Source organism: Dipteris shenzhenensis, chromosome 8, assembly GCF_047967505.1.
Source record: "Dipteris shenzhenensis isolate YYH24624 ecotype China chromosome 8, Dip_SZ_1.0, whole genome shotgun sequence".
Taxonomy (NCBI): domain Eukaryota; kingdom Viridiplantae; phylum Streptophyta; class Polypodiopsida; order Gleicheniales; family Dipteridaceae; genus Dipteris; species Dipteris shenzhenensis.
In genome coordinates this window covers 31,740,118-31,757,639 of record NC_141603.1, presented here as the reverse complement: position 1 = coordinate 31,757,639, position 17,522 = coordinate 31,740,118, and the positions used below count along the sequence as shown (strand labels likewise).

Genomic DNA, 17,522 nt, shown 5'->3' with positions numbered 1-17,522 from the left:
TACCCCCCTTTTTGGGTTCCATCTTCTTCAGAAGACATGGCTGAATACTCTTATGAAAAAACTTTTTAAAAGGATCGATTGGCTCAATGCAAAAAGCAAAAGCAGGCTGAGGGTCAGCATGACCCCGTGCATGATTCTGTTGAAGCACAACTGGTTTATGATGTCATGCACGAAGGATTTGTAGACACAAGGAAAGAGTGGAAAGACTCTGTTCCATCGGTTGGTCTAATGGTTGAAGTGGATGAAATTGTAGATCCAGTTAGAGAAAATGCAGTCATTTTGTTTTTCCCAGGTCGGATGCCACTTGTTGCAGAGGTAGGCAATTGGTTGACTTGAACACTGGCTGGCTTGTTTGTTCGTAAGGTACACTATGCAGCCAGAGGCTTTTTTGAGGTCATTATGGTAGATGAGATTCACTGGCAAATGTTTTTGGAACATTAGCCACTCTTTTTTGGATAGCAAATGGTGCACGTTTTGCCATGGTCCCCCACAAGGGATTATCAGGCTCTAATTCGACATTGATGTCCGGTCTGGGTTGAAGTTGTAGACTTCCCACAATGCATAGCTTCACTCTTCCCTAAAATTGCAGCAATTTTAGGCAAAGTGGTTTGCCCACCATGGCCTAACAGCAACTCTAATCGATTTTGCATTCTTTGAGATACTGATAATCCCACACCGGAGTCTTATTCAGTCACGGTGAACAATGTTGACATGGGAAGTGCATTTTATAAATTGAAATGGGGATTATTTGTAGGGGCTTGTTTTGAATGTAAAAAATTTGGACACATGGCTTCGCAGTGTCCATTGAGTCAGCATAAAATGCCTCCTGCTACTTTGCCTGCTCATATGCCCAATAAGGATGCTCCTGCCTCTATTGGAAATAAAAATAAAGGTAATAGACAGTTTTTTGCAAATCAGGATAAAGGCAAAGCCCCACTTGTTTCAAATGGGAGTGCTTCTTCCCCTTCGCTTCCTGCTATTCAACTCTCAGCAAAAGGACCAAAAACTCCAATTGATGGATGGCAAAGTCCTAGAAAAGTTATTTATGTTCGACGACCTCCACCCCCTCGCACTTGGAATGGTGCTTCTTCTAGTGGATTTTCTCCAGAGGCCAACTGAAGAATTGGAATCACATGCGTTGCAGTGACAGCTAGCAGAATCCTCTTTCCTGAAGAAGAGGTTGCTGCATTGCTGTCCCGGATGTTTCTTCTCAGGGAAGAGGCCCTGACCCTGAGATAGAAATGCAGGTTTGACATCCTGAAGGTTGCTGCTGTACATAACTATTTTTTCCTATAAATCTCTATAAATATGCTTGCTCATATCAAATGCCTTACCTTAAATGTCCAGGGGATGTGCGACAGTAGGAAATGGAAATCTGTGGGGCCGTATATCAATTGATTTCAGCCTGATATAGTGGCATTACAAGAACACAATCAGCATGTCTATGCACAAAAGACCGGTCATAACTGCAGCTATGATATCTTTTATGCCGGGGAAGACTCTTTCTCAGGTGTAGTCATTTTGATTAAGCATGAGCTTCAGCGAGTTATTGCTTTAAATGACAATCAAGGCAGATGAATTATTCTTCAATGCATCATTCAAGGCGAGGTGTTTGAATTTGCTTCTGTATATGCACCTCAATCTTCTCGGGATAGAAGTGCAATTTGGGATGCCCTGCAACGATATCCATGGAGATATCATGCCTTTATATGTGGGGACTTCAAGAATGCCTTGTAACAGGGTGACAATACATCAGGAAATACTCATATGTTAACCTCTGAAAGGCATGCATGGTCTCAATTACTGATTCATCTTGATTTGGTTGATCTTTGGAAGGAATTGCAGCCTTTCTCACCCGGATACACTTTTCAACACAATGCCCTTTCTTCTTACCAGGCACAACTGGATCGCTAATATAGTGTAGCCCCGCAACAAAATGATGATTTTACATGCAAAATGTGGGTTGACTATGCCTTTGTGCATGCCAGTTATTTACAAATTTATTACCAAAATGGTTGTTGATCGGATAAAAGGCTATTTGCATGATGGGTCGCATCCTGCACAATATGGTTTTATTCCTCATAGGCATCTCACAGACAACATTGTTGATGCCTATGTTAGAATAGAATATGCCAAATATATGCAACAGGATGTTTTGCTATTGCAAGTTGATATTGCCAAAGCTTTTGATACTGTTCAGTGGGACTTTATTTCACAAACAATACAGGCCTTGGGATTTGGCACAAAAATGCAACAAGTTATTAATTGGCTATATCAAGACAGTAAAGTTGCCTGCATACTTTCAGGGGATATTTCTACAACATGGACTCTTGGTTGTTCTGTTCGGCAAGGCTGTCCCCTCAATGCTTTACTATTTGTCATAGCCACTATTAACTAGAAAAGAATTCGAGACAAGAGGCTAGACGCTAGGCATGGCGATGCTCGAGGGGAATATAGGAAAAGGGAACGTGAGGGGAGAAGCGTTAACATGGGTGGGAAAAAGGGATTAAGAGGGGTGGGAATGAAGAGGGAGACTATGGCACAAGGGGAGAGGGAGAGGGGAAAGAGGAGCATGTACATAATGGGACGAGGAATATAGAGATGAAGACATCAAGGGAGGAGGATCATGCTTTATTTGAAAGGAAGGATGGGGGGAAGAAATCAAAGCACTAGCTAGGTGGCTTTATAAGAATGAGCGTGTCCCATCAAGGAATAGCCCCCTCCTTTTATAGCCAAGAGAGGGGGCCTCTCCCAATAAATGCATCCTCCCACATGCATGGTGTGTGTGGAAGAGTCTCCCATGGGCTAGGCAGTTACACACTCTCAATTGTGTGTGACAACCCTTTGCCTCATTTTTTCACATAAATCAACCCCCATATCCCAAGTCTAAGATACTCCTTTGGTCTCTTCCTAATTTTATAATACGTTCAAACATCTAGGAGGACAAGTGGAGGGTTGGCACAAGGAATCTTGCCACCTCATCCTACTTTCCCATTATTTAACTTGCATTCTTGGGCTTTCTATAGCCCCCCCCCCCACATGGGCCTATCCTACATGGAGGAAATAATCCAATATAATATCCATCTCCACCTATTTTATATTAATTCTCCCATGGTCCTTGGGCCATATCTCACTAAATGCAGGCGTGGGACCGCCTAGGTGGAGGGGTGGTACATGGAGGACCCATGCCACCTTATCATTTTATATTATTACTACCATGGAGTATGTACAACGCACCTTATGGGTCCTCTTACGTGGAAAAGTGGCACATGGTCATGCCCTGCCACCTCAACCCTGGGCCTTATGCACACCATATTTTATTATACTATTGCCACACATACAAGCACACACACATATTTATGTCTTTTACTTTGGTCAAATTTATCCATAACAGTTCCCCCCCCCAGGCAGGGAATGGACAGAAATCATAGAGTCTTTGGTGATCCTACTTTTCCATCTTTCATTTTTTTCAAAAGATCTCTGCAGCAATCGTTTCATGATTGCTTGGAATGGAATGGCAGGGATTCTTTGTTGGGAAATACCTTGAGGGCTGAGAATATTTGTTGATCCAAAGTATTCCACCCTCCTTTGGCTATACAAGAACCCAGGCGTTCTTATTTTATATATTTCAAAGGTATTGCTTATGTAGCGGATGTACTTCAGGATGATGGCACTCTTTTATCTTTTTCTGCAGCTACTAGCAAGTATGGTTTGGGAGCTCATTATCGTCCTTTATGGCACAAAATTTCAGAAATGCTTCAACCATTCTTGCCGGTACCTCGTTTGGAACTTCAGGATAGGCATCCTAGCCATAGATTTATCATTGACCACCATGAGATGGCATAAGAAACTATGTGACTAGATGTATCCTTGACATAGCAAGAGGCAAACCCTTGAGGGGGGGTATGTTGGGATAAATGTGATCAAGGGCTTGCTCTAAGGTGCATGTGTGCATCTAGGGGAGTCACATGTGTGTGTGTGTGTAACAGATGCTTCAACCTTTCATACTGATTCCAAGAATTGAACTTCAATATCGTCTTGAAGATTGGACTTTACACTGTCAGGGATCACTCACTCGTCCTTTAATGTTGGCTCACATCCTGTGCAAATATTACTTGTAATTTTCAACCATTTGCACATCCTGTATCTCATAGGACTGCTTGTTCCTGACAAAATCCAATTAATCTTTTCTATGACTTCTAAATGTGAAAGTGACTGAAGGAAGGGGGAGCATTGATGTCTGAGATGATAAGTGGTAAGCAACCTACGAAGAGGGCAAGGGCGAAATAGGGGGAGCAGTACAGAGGAGAGAGGACAATCCGACGTTTGAAAGATTCTCTTGTTAGAGTAATGTACACAAACTTGTAACCTGAACTTGCAACTTGTTCCCCATTTAGCTCGCATGAACATTCACACTATGCCGCCCTGGTGCTTGATCACAAGTAGTGCTAGAGAAAACTGCTGCAGATGGTGTTGGTCCTCTTAGGAGATAGAAACACATTATTTTAAGATTTCGGTACTTATGTAGGTTTAGGAATCCTCATTAATATCATATAGGAATAGCTTCAATACTGCATTTTCTACATATCATCTTCTTTCTCTAAGAATGTTAGACAAGAAACCATGCTACTTTCAGAATTAGAAATCACTAACACATGTCTTCAGGTTGAGATTAGCCGAAGCTATACCATGATTGAATGGAGGGAAGACTTGAAAAGCATGTTAAGAAAATCCGGAGCTGATCCAGGATTACCAAACATATTCCTTTTCAATGATACGCAAATCAAAGATGAAGGCTTTGTGGAAGATATTAATAATCTCTTGAACTCTGGAGAGGTACAGGATATGAACCAGGATAAATAGGCCTTATGGATATCTATACAAAATACCCACAAATCAAAGTCTAAAATTTTTTAATCTATCAAAAATTTGATCTAGTGTCAGGGCAATAAGATACATACTGTCGTATAATTATCACATAGATTTTGTGCAAAAAATATTATAATGGCAGTTATAGAAAGACAAAATGAATCCAGATGCACATGGAAAATAATGCAATCAGATACACGTATTTTCTATAATATATATAAAAAACACATCATCTTGACTGAATTTTGATCATCTTATCTTATTCCTACAGGTTCCAAATATTTTTCCCGGTGATGAAAAGGCAACTATCCAAGAAATAGTTAAAGAAAAAGCAACAAAAATGGGAATAGAGCTTCATACGCCAGTAGAAAGTTGGAGATTTTTTGTAAACCAATGTAAGAAGAACCTTCATGTCATTTTTTGTATGAGCCCCGTGGGGCAAGCATTTAAAGACAGGATAAGACAGTTTCCATCGTTGGTCAACTGTTGCACCATAGACTGGTTCCAGGTATAAACATAAAACTTAATACCCTGGAGTAGTATTTTGATGGAAGATCATTTGGGCTTTAAGTGACTGGAGTATTCCACAATAGGGGGTGAGAGAGCATAAGAACTACTCCCAAACATACGTAGATACATTCCAATAAGTATGTGTTATAAAAACTATTTTAACATTATGACAGAGAACTCTTCAAAAATATAATTTTACAGAGACTTTGATGGAAGTGAATCTAGTAACATAGAACACAATTTCATCTATAGGAATGGCCAGAAGATGCCTTAGAGGCGGTTGCATACAAATTTTTGAAAGAAATTTCATTAGACACCAGAATACGTACGAGTATTGTACGTATATGCAAGGTGAGAAAATCATACCAGGCTTTCCTACATTGCTTTATTTCTGTGTAAATGAATGGTGTAATTGAATAGGATAAGATCATTTGTCATTTATAGTTATTGGAGCATAGTGTTGACTTGTATATATTTGTTATTTATATGTTTATTTAATAAAATCTGAAAATTTATGCCATGCTGTAATTTTTATGTGCTATTCTTTCATATTCACAGGAAGGCTTAAGAGTTGCCAAAAGCACATCCTTAATCGACGTCGGTCAATTTTTAGATTGTTTGAACTTTTGATCGACTGTGATGTATTCTGTTGTAGGCATTTCATGAAAGGGTGCACTATTTCTCTCATGAAATGAAAACTAAGATGGGACGGTATAACTATGTGACACCTACGTCATATCTGGAGCTTCTTTCAACTTTTCAGGTTGGAATATGTTTTGACAGTAGCCTTGCAAACCTTCCATTTCTTTGTAAGATACAGCGTGCCGAATTCCCTACAATCTGCATTTGATTCAAGCCTGCCTTTGGACTATGAATACTTCTCATTTCATTTTCAGGACCATTAGAGATGAACTTAGGCATGGTCCTGATATACATGACGGCTCCAATGAACATGTGCCAGATTATGACAAATCTGGTGTCTTATTTGTTTGCAGACACTTCTGCTCTCAAAGCAGGAAGAAAAGCTGAAGCAAAAACGGGGGTATGAAGTGGGCTTGGAAAAACTTAGCTCTAGTGCTGAACAAGTGGCGGTCATGCAGCAAGAGCTCACTGAGTTAAAGCCCAAGCTGATCACGACTGTACGTCACCTCATTAAGTGATCAATTTCACAATGTTTATATTAAAGTATTATGCTTGCCTGGGAAATCTCCTTATAACAATTATTTTCATGATGAATTTTTCAAACACATCCAAATATCTGCCATCAAACAGGTCAATTCTTTGTAAACACCTGTTTGACTTTAGCACTCTTGTTTTTAATTGAATTACCAAATGAAAGTAAGTAGGAACTGATTTTTCTGATAAGGATGCATCATCTGATATGCTATTTTCAAAGCGTTTGGACTGCAGCTGCATGCAATACATCTATACTATTATAAACCTATCATAATAACATCATATTTTTCTCGCCTCCTTTCCATTGAAAATTTCTGAATTATCCTCTGTGTCTAAAGCATGGAAGTGAGTTCAGGACATTATGCTAAAAACATGAACTATCATTGCTGTTTTTCTAGGTTGAGGAGGTGGAAAAGCTGATGCTCAAAGTGGAACGGGAAAAGAAGGAGGTAGTTGAACCCAAGAAATCGGTTGTTCAACGTGATGAGGCAGAAGCAAGTAAACAGGCAGCCGAAGCAAAACTCATAAGGGATGAATGTGAAGCCGCATTAGCAAGTGCCATGCCTGTTCTCGAAGAAGCATTAGCAGCTCTTGATACTTTATCAGCAAATGACATAAATTATGTGAAGAAGCTGGCCAATCCTCCAGCAGCTGTGAAGCTGGTCATGGAGGCTGTTTGTGTGATCCTTGATGTAAAACCGGCAAAGCTTCCTGATGGAAAAGGAGGCTTTGTGCTGGACTACTGGAAACCATCTGTGACATTGCTAAACAATCGTGATTTTCTTTCCAACTTAAAGGAGTATGACAAAGATAACATAGACTCTAAAATTATGGCAAAAATACGTCAGAACTATATAAATAATCCTGAATTCACACCAGAAAGAGCTGCAAATGCCTCAGCTGCAGCTGAGGGGCTTTGCAAATGGATAATTGCCATGGACAAGTATGATGTAGTGGCAAAATTTGTGGCTCCAAAAAGGCAAAAACTGAAGGCTGCAGAAGAAAAATATCAAAAGGTCATGGAAGGTTTACGGGCAAAACAAGAGGAGCTGAAAATTATCCTACAAAAGCTGGCAGGTTTGGAAGCAGAACTTGAAGCAATCATGTTGAAAAAGGAAAATCTTCAGGTATATGTCTGACCTCTCATACATCACATTTCCTAGAACTTACTATTCAAATTTGAAGGTACAATATTTAATGAAACCAAAATAAGGAATGGAAGACATACTTTTGTAACTAGATATTTAATGACTCATAACTCTGTTCAAAAGTGATTGTGCATTGAATGCGATAAAACTAAATAAACCCTTAGTGGAGAAGCCGAACTAGTATAATCCTTACAAGTGAAACAAAATTCATCAAGATATAATCTAAAATGTATAACAGGATCACGAGAAAGATGCAAGAGGGACAAGGACTATATCTGCAATGCCTACCTCACAGCCCAGGTATCTAGTGGTAGTGTCCCTCTCTATCCATCTGAAACCAATGTCAGCTCAGTTGGCTGAGCAATGGTGGGCAAAGCATGGGATATGTGGCAGCTCCAAGTTGTGGTAGAATCTCAGCATCATGTCATGGATGGGTAGCTCCATGTTGGTGAGGCTTGGGTAGGAGGAGAAGAGCTTACGGTGGAAAAGAGGAGAGCTCAAGGTGGGATTGGAGAAGGCATTTCTCCAAGGGGAATGAGGAAGAGAGGCTTCAATGTCCTCAATCTCTTACCTCAACCTCTTGGAAGGTAGCCTAGCTCTGATACCACATGTAGATGCAAGACATGAAATGGAAAGTGAAAGCAAGACTAAACAAACATAATGGAAATGAAAGAAAGCTAGAAAGAAATGTACAACCAATTTAAAGTACTTACATCACCAAGAAAGGCTTGAGACTTGAGTGATTTGACATGAAAAGTACAATGCCTTTATAGGATAGGCACACACACACTCTAAGTGTCAAATGTATATGGGATAAGTCCCACAGTGACACATGGCACTCTAGGATATAAAGTAGTATAGTACTACTCTAGAACTCCATAGAAACACACTAAAAGTTCTCATCCACAAGCTCATTGTCGAGAAGTCCTTCATCGTTCTGTATGAGTAATGTGTGTCTACGAATCGAATAAGTGACGCGTTGCCTCAGCATTGGCGGAGAGATCTAGAAATCTGAAAACGCTCTTCTCTACCACTCCGTGTGAGAATCTTTTTTTTTTCGAGTAAAAAAGATACTTCCATTAAGTATAAATAAATCTTGCAAGGGCAAGCTCAAAGCGAAAATACATCATGCAATGCACGAAAAAGCTCCTCTTTATAAGCAAAAATACATCATGCAATGCACGAAAAAAACTCCTCATAAAGAGATGGAAAACAACCATGTTGAGACTGAAAATGCCATCTCAACCCTGTGATAGACTCAGAGAAGAAGGGTGTACCCCTCCATTCTCTAAGGAATGCAGCTCTCTTTGCAGAGGCTGCGCGAGAAGGCCCTTGCATGGTCGCCCAGATGGCCATCATTGTATGCTTGATGTTAGTCCATATACTGGCCGATGTGTGAGAGGGGTAAACCTGCAATGCCTCTATGTTGGAATATGAAGCCAAAGTGAGTCAAAAATGAGTGTTCTAGGTGTATAGGGGGTGTTTTATAGTCTAGTGAGTCCTAGACATGCCATGTGTCATATTGGGAGTTATCCCATATACACTTGGCTTTCTAGAGTCTAGTGTCTGAAGAAGTTGACATGTAGGGATCGCTTCATACAACTATGGTGGATTGAAGGTGACTGCCATATTGTAGAGAGAGAGAGCTCAGATAAAGAGATACAAGAAGATATTGCAAGAACTCGATGCAGATATTGATTGATTGATGCTTCACCAAGTACATGCTTTTGTAGGCTAAAGCCTTATCTTTTGACTCACTCTTTTTTTTTTTGTGAGAAGAAATCTTTTATTGCTGTAAAATAATTACATTCATAGTTACTTCAAAAACGAAGTAACTACTACTCAACTAAAGATCTCAGTATAAGCTGTATACACATCCTGATCAATCAAACGAGTCTAAACACAATCGTAGAATGATTGCTGTACAGATCGTTTGAAAAAAAGAAAGGATGAAAATAGTGGATCACCAAAGACTCTATCATTTCTGTCCATCCATAAAGTCCATAGTGTTCAGAAGCGCACCCATACAAAAAATAAATCAAAACCCTGTCTCGCTGGATGAAAACCAAACAACCAAAAAAATCTTCCGAAAGTAACAGTAGGAAATCTCGCTCGAAGCCTCTGTCGGATGAGAGCGATGAAATCACAAGTATGTGGACAGAACCAAAAAATGTGAAGCACAGATTCAATACAGTGCTGGCATCTGTGACAAACAACCGGAGCAATATGTCTGTGTGCGAGTAACTGGCCAGATGGAAAAATGCCAAGGAGAACTCGCCAAAGGAAAAGCTGTTGCTGAAGAGGGACTTTGTAATGCCAAAGGAGATGTAGCCTTTTTCTCCACCACTTCATTGGGCGATCCATATGCCAAACAGTATTTGCTCTGTGAGAAATCCAAGACGGAGGTAATAGCACTTTATACAGAGATGACACTGTGATATGTGAGAGCTTCAAAGGACGGTTGTATGAGGAAGAAGAGCGTAAAATCCAATCCTCAAGTCTATTCTGAAGTTCCAAACGAGGTACCGGCAAGTACGGTTGAAGCATTGCTAAAATCCTATGCCATAAAGGACAATAATGAGCTCCCAAGCCGTATTTGCTAGCAGCCATAGAAAAGGATAAAATTGTGCCATCATCCTGAAGTACATCCGCCACAGATGAAATGCCTTTGAAGGAGAGAAAATAAGAACGTCTGGGTTCTTGTATGGCCAAAGGAGGGTGGAATACTTTTGACCAAAAAATATTCTCAGCCCTCAAAGAGTTTCCCGACAGAGAATCTCTGCCATGCCATTCCAAGTGGGATAAGATATGTTTCCAATCAAGAAGCAGGCGAGAGACAAATGGGCAGCCTCTGATCTTGCCTTGGATAGAGCCAAATAAGAAATCCCCCTGAGTAGGTTGCCAATGCCCAAAGGCAGAGGTATGAATATGTAATAAGAAAGAATGGATCATGAAAGCCCAAGGCTGATCTCCTTGCATAAACTGTATCATCATTTTCCCTCTGTGAGCAAGTAAATGCATTTGAATATTGAGAATATTCAGACCCCCGTGCATCTTTGGAGAACAGAGACGATGCATAGAGAGTAATCTGAGACTTTTCTTGCCATTTTTTGAACACCAGAAAATTTCGATGATAGCTGACATGAAAGAAGCCAGATCTGCCTTAGTGAACATAGTGAACATGTAATGGCCAAGTTGCAAGCTTCCAATATTCAAGTTTTGCCCTTAACTTTGTTAGCACCCAATTAGTTTGTTGGGAACGGGTGAGTCCCCAACCTAGAGGATAACCAAGGTGTCGAATGAATTGAGAAGCGGGGACAATTTTCCCAGGCCACAGAAGGTTGTGCCATTCCTGTGCATGCAACGGCAACAATTTTGATTTCTGAAAATTGGCCGGAAGACCAGTAGCCAATCCATATGTAGAAAGAGCTTGCATAATCATGGACAGATCAGCCCGAGTATTTTTTGGAGTAAAGAATGAATCATCAGCATATGCCTGAGTGATCATGCCATGACTGCCAGGAATCTCCAAACCGTGCAACTGGTTAGTGTCCAAAAGGTGGTCCAGATATTGAAGCATTGGATGAGTGGCTATGGCAAAAAGTAAAGCACTTAGGGGACATCCTTGCCTAACAGAAAAGCCAAGAGTCACGGATGGAGATATATCCCCTGAAAGTATGGAGGCAGCTTTACTATCTTGATATAGCCAAGTGATGAGTTACTGCATTTTTGTGCCAAATCCCAATGCCTGCATAGTCAATGAAATAAAATCCCACCGAACAGTATCAAAGGCTTTGGCAATATCAACTTGCAATAACAAAACATCCTGCTGCGTGTATTTGGCATATTCAATTCCAACATAAGCATTAGCAATGTTATCTGTGATATGCCTACGCCGGACAAAGCCATATTGGGCAAGATGCAACCCATCATGTAAAAACCCCTTTAGCCGGTCAACAATCATTTTGGTAGTGACTTTGTAAATGACTGGCATAAGAGTGATAGGTCTCCAGTCTTCCAAAGACTCACAAATTTGCTTTTTTGGAAGGAGTTTAACAAGACCTCTCTTCCATGTGTCTTGCATTTTCTGATTTTGCCATGCAGCATTTACCATATGTAGCAATGTATGCTTCAAAATAGGCCAATCTTCGAGAAAAAACTCAACTATTAAACCATCCCATCCTGGAGATTTCCATCTGCCACAGGATTTGATTGCATCTGATAGTTCCCTCTCAGTAAAGGGTTCCTCCAATTCCAAAGCTTGAGTAGTGGAAATAATAGGAGAAACATGTTGCAAGAGTAAATTTCGTGCAAGCAAAATGATCCCCCGTACACAGAAATGAAAAGCCCCTTGACATGGGTAACATCCAAGTACACATTGACTCAGGAAAATAAAATTAAAAAACCCTTCATGACTTGATTTTCATGACCCCAAAAACATTTCACTTGACCACACACTGGACCACCTTGCTCTGGAAGTCTGGTACAACCACATTGCAATTCATCATTTCCCTGATAAGTCCCTGCAAAAAACTTTTAGTCTTTCAAGTTCAAAATAAAAAGGTCTTTTACATGTGCAGCCAGTTACATTGGCTTATTCACACACAACCCGCAAATTGACACTATCATGTGTTCAGTGTCTACCCTCATGCACAATCTATGTGGAGAAAAATATATACAGATTTTATCCTATGAGCGGATATGGTGTTCATGATGTTCTTTTGTCCTTGGGGGCCATTTATGCACGGAGGCTGACACTCTCGCTTCCATTTGGGCGGAGATTATCTTTACTCTTAGGAGTCAGTGGGAGCGGTGTACGGGTTGTGAGGGAGGAACTGCGGAACCAAATTGCTGAGAGAAATGATGCACACAAACAGAAGCAAGCTGTGACCGTGAGGTGGTCCATGATCCATCAGACATAAGCACCCTGCAAATTTCTGTTTTGAGTCTCCTTTGATGAAAACTTTTGAAAAATTCTTTGGAAGAGCAACCTTTATCTGTAAAGGCTCTTTGTCTTGCTCTAGTCTCCCATTTGGCGAGTTTCCTGTAATCATTTAATTTAAGACAATGTCTGGCCTGGCATAGTGTTGTTTGCTCATGCATGGACAACGAACGATGATGGCTGAGTTCAGTGAGGTCTTGACATTCGGATTTTGATACAAACTCTGTCTCTACTGAAAGAAACTCTATTCCCTTGTTGACACAGATCACAGGCGATGGCATCTGTATTTTCCTCCCAGCCTACTCTCGTAGATCACATGTATTCTAATTAATTCATTCTTTTCTTTTCCTCATGCATATCCACGAGACCCTCATTTCCCTAGATAGTTCCCCTTGCCAAATGTCATCATTTTAGCCTTTCCACTTGGTGCACCATTTACCCCTCTCTTGGGGTACATTTAAAACCACTTGCCCCTTGGCATTATTGCACATTTAGGTACGGGCGATGGCATCTGTATTTTCCTCCCAGCCTACTCTCGTAGATCACATGTATTCTAATTAATTCGTTCTTTTCTTTTCCTCATGCATATCCACGAGACCCTCATTTCCCTAGATAGTTCCCCTTGCCAAATGTCATCATTTTAGCCTTTCCACTTGGTGCACCATTTACCCCTCTCTTGGGGTACATTTAAAACCACTTGCCCCTTGGCATTATTGCACATTTAGGTGCACCTAGGCCTTAGCACTCAAAACCACCTAGTCAATGCCATTTCACCCTCACCTAGGACCTTGGCAGTTACTTCTCTTTACCGTTTCATTTACACACATTAACTATTACAAAAGTTGGTCATCTAAGAGAAAATGCCCACCGATCTTTCCGAGGTCATGCTATCTCGGCTAGAACATAACATTCCTTCCCTCTTCAAGCATCAATGTCCTTGATGATGAAATCTGGGAACACTCTCCGTAACTGGTATACGGATTCCCAGGTAGCTTCCGATAGAGGCTGACCATGCCATGCAACCAACACCGTGGGTATCTTCCGATTTCGTATTTGCATTGTTCCTTGGTCCAGGATTCTTGTTGGCTTGCGCCTTGCAATATCCTCTATCTCCTGAAACAAAACCACACCTTCGATTAGTGAGTCACTTGTATGCAAAAATTTCTTTAAGCGCGAAACATGAAAAACCGGGTGCACCTTACACCCCTGTGGCAATTCTAATTTATAGGCTACACTGCCTATTCTCTTTAGAATTAACCACGGCCCACAGTATCGAGGTGATAACTTAGCACACTCTCCTGAAGTCAACGACTTCGAGTGCGAAGGAACTCTGAGAAAAACCTTTTCTCCTTCCTTAAATACCCTTATAGACCAGTTTTCATCCGCATACACCTTGGCTCTATCCATAGCTGGCGGATATTAGCTCTCGCAAGTGCTAGCATCTCCCGCATCTGAACCACAAAGTTCGCGGCACTAGGCACTTTCTGAGGTACTCCAACTATAGTCGGGTTGGCTGGTCTATAACCATAGTTCAGTTCAAACGGACTGAACCCGGTAGAGGAATGTTTTCTATCATTGTAGGCAAACTCCAACAATGGCAACCACTTGTCCCACGTATGTTGCCTCAATGACACATATGCCCTCAGCATATCCTCTAAAGTTTGGTTGACTCTCTCCGTCTGACCATCCATCTCAGGATGATCCCCACTACTCATTCCTAACTCAGTCCTTAGTGTCTCAAATACCGCCGTCCAAAAATGACCGGTAAATCTGACATCTCGGTCTGACACTATGGATCTAGGCAATCCATGCAGACGAAATATATGTCTAATGAACAAATCCGCCACTTGCGGGGCACTAACAGACTCTCTAGTCGGAATGAAGTGAGCCATCTTGGTTAGACGATCAACCACCACAAGGATAGAATCATACCCTCCTTGCGTCGTAGGCAGCCCTACAATAAAGTCCATGGAAATGCTCTCCCACTTACTTAGTGGTATTTCCAAGGGCTGTAAAAGTCCGGGTGGCTTCACCCGCTCGGCCTTACTTACCTGACACGAGAAACACCGTGTCACATATTCATGAATATGCTTTTTCATCTTTGGCCAAAAGAAATCTCGCTTCACGAGATCATATGTCTTCTCGACACCTGGATGTCCCGCACACGGGCTATCATGGCACTGTCGAATGACTCTCTGCCTGAGATCATTCTGACCAGGTACTACAACCTTGCCATTTCTAACTAGCATACCATCCCTTATGGTATATCTTGCATAAGTTTGGCCTTTTCTGGATGCCAGGTCATCCTTTTCATTTTCCCCGGGTTTTAACACATGAGCTTTAGGCCACAAGCTCTGGACAAACTCGTCCACTTTTTGAGTTTCTCTTATCTTGGTCATTAGAGCACTCTCTAATACCGTGAAACTCAGGTTGTGCATAATGCGAAACAACGCATCAGCAACCTTATTGTCTTTTCCTCTTCGGTACCGAATCGTTAGATTAAACTCCTGCATGAGCTCTGCCCACCTAGCTTGGCGGCCCCTCAAGTCAGGCTGTTTACAAAAATGTTTCAGAGTATCATGATCCACATCCACATAAAACTCTGAACCATACAAGTAATGCCTCCATGTTTTCAAAGCATGGATAACAGCATACAACTCCAATTCATGAGTTGGCCAATTCCTTTGAGAGGGAGAAAGCTTCTTGCTTTCAAAGGCTACTGGCCTTCCCTCTTGAAGGAGAACTGCTCCTACCGCAATGCCACTTGCATCGGTTTCTAGGAACAACGGTTTCTGGGGATCAACTATTTTTAACACCGGTCCTGTGACCACAGCTTGTTTTATGGTGTTAAAACTTTCTTGTTGATTCTGTCCCCAAATAAAAGGTACTTTATCTGAGGTCAGATCAGTCAATGGCGATACTATTTCGGAATATCCTTTGATATGTCTTCTATAAAACTGGACAAATCCCAATAATGATCGCAACGCGGTCAGACTCTGTGGGATTGGCCAAGTCAGTATCGCAACCACTTTCTTGGGATCCATTTCTACCCCGTGTGGAGTAATTATGAACCCTAAATACTCAAGCCTAACCATACACAGTATAGTTTTATTTTTATTCACATAAAGACTGGCTTTCCTCAAAGTACTGAACACTATTCTTAAGTGTTCACGATGCTCAGTAATACTTTTACTGAATATCAGGATATCGTCAATAAAATGTACTACGAACTTTCCGATATACGGACGTAGTAAATCGTTCATAAGCATGACGAAGGTTGCTGGAGCATTGGTAAGTCCAAAGGGCATTACCAAAAACTCATAATGACCAAACCTGCTTCTAAAAGCGGTTTTATGCACATCCTCGGCTCTAATCCGGATTTGATGGTAGCCACACTTAAGATCTATCTTGCTGAAAATCATGGCTCCATGTAATGCATCTAGCAAATCATCAATCCGAGCCGTCGAATACCTGTGCTTAACAGTGATATTATTCAATGCTTTGTAATCTATACAGAGGCGAAACGTATCATCCTTTTTCTTCTTTAATATCACTGGCGAAGCAAAAGGTGAGAAACTTGGTTGAATCTGCCCCAACTTGAGGTATTCTTCCAGTTGTCTACGCACCTCTGCCTCTTCGGTAAAACTCATTCTATAGGGAGGTTTATTTACAGGTTCTGCCCCCGGGATCAGTTCAATCTTATGCTGAACTTTCCGCTCTGGAGGTAACCCATAAGGTAGTTCATCCCTAAAACATTCAGAGAACTCCTCTGTTATAAGATTAGCCAGCTTGGCCATCTCACCACTTTGCGTAACATCAGTGCTAGCCGAAGAATCATCAACCGGCTCTACCGATGCTGTGCAAAGGAATAAAAACTCTACTTGAGCTTTTCTGATTTCCATCACGGAAACCAACGGTTCCTGAGGTATATCTTTTTCACCTCGCAAGACATAAAGCACATCATTCATCTTGAATTGATATACCTGCTTTTTCCAATCAATGGCTGGATTCTTCCTAGAATGCCACGCCATACCCAGGGCTATATCTGCATGAGCAAGCTTGGTCATTTCAAAATCAAGCTTCTCAGCATAGTCTTGAATCCAAAGCTCCAACTGGGTAACCCTTTGGTCCCATACTTCAGTTGAACTTCCGTCTGCCATCCTGACTGTATACGCATAGTCGGATGGACTTGTCTTTAATTTCAGCCTCTTCACGAGCTTGGAGTTAATCACGTTGTGAGTTGACGCCGAGTCAAACAACACAATGACATCATGATTGGCCACTTGCCCTTTCATTTTAATTAACTCCATATCATTAAAGGCCGTATACCCCGTTGTTGCGGGCTTAGATAGGATGTTATCAGGTGCACTCGTTACTAACTTAGCAACAGATACACATAACAAACAAGGTACTAACCTCTGAGAAGGTCCTGCCAGTTGCATCTGCATATGTTCCGCATTGGGACTCTCCTGCATTTCCACGTCGCATTCAAATATTATCATATTAGCCGTGCGACAGTCTTTATTCAGTGGACAATCCTTCCACTGATGTCGTTGAAGGCAGCCGAAGCACAATCCTTCTTTTCTAGCTTTCTCTTTTTGTTCAGGGGTCAATGAGGACTTTGACCAAGCCCGGGCTACCATTGGAGTTATTTTTCCTTTTCACCCAAACGGTGGTACTTGTTTTTACTGGTCCCTCAACCGGCTTCACCTGCTTGGTTTGGCCACTTGGCTGCGAGACACTTGTCTTTGAAATCCATTTCCTCTGAAATCCCCCTTTTTTCGGGTACTCATACTGAGTCCCTGCCTGCACAAATCCACCAGATCTGCCCCTGGCATCCTCATAGTTCAGGGCTACTGCAATAGATTCATCTAATG

The 17,522-nt window shown here is 41.4% G+C and overlaps 1 protein-coding gene across 1 annotated transcript in view; it reads left to right on the top strand.

The window, feature by feature from the left end:
* Positions 1-17,522, top strand: part of LOC147899385 (uncharacterized) — a 503,340-nt gene that overhangs the window by 367,182 nt on the left and 118,636 nt on the right. The window contains exons 23-28 of the mRNA XM_087377716.1: positions 4,666-4,836; positions 5,141-5,377; positions 5,632-5,730; positions 6,035-6,142; positions 6,375-6,518; positions 6,954-7,682. Of these exons, the coding sequence (XP_087233842.1) occupies positions 4,666-4,836; positions 5,141-5,377; positions 5,632-5,730; positions 6,035-6,142; positions 6,375-6,518; positions 6,954-7,682 (1,488 nt within the window). The remainder of the gene's footprint in view (positions 1-4,665; positions 4,837-5,140; positions 5,378-5,631; positions 5,731-6,034; positions 6,143-6,374; positions 6,519-6,953; positions 7,683-17,522) is intronic.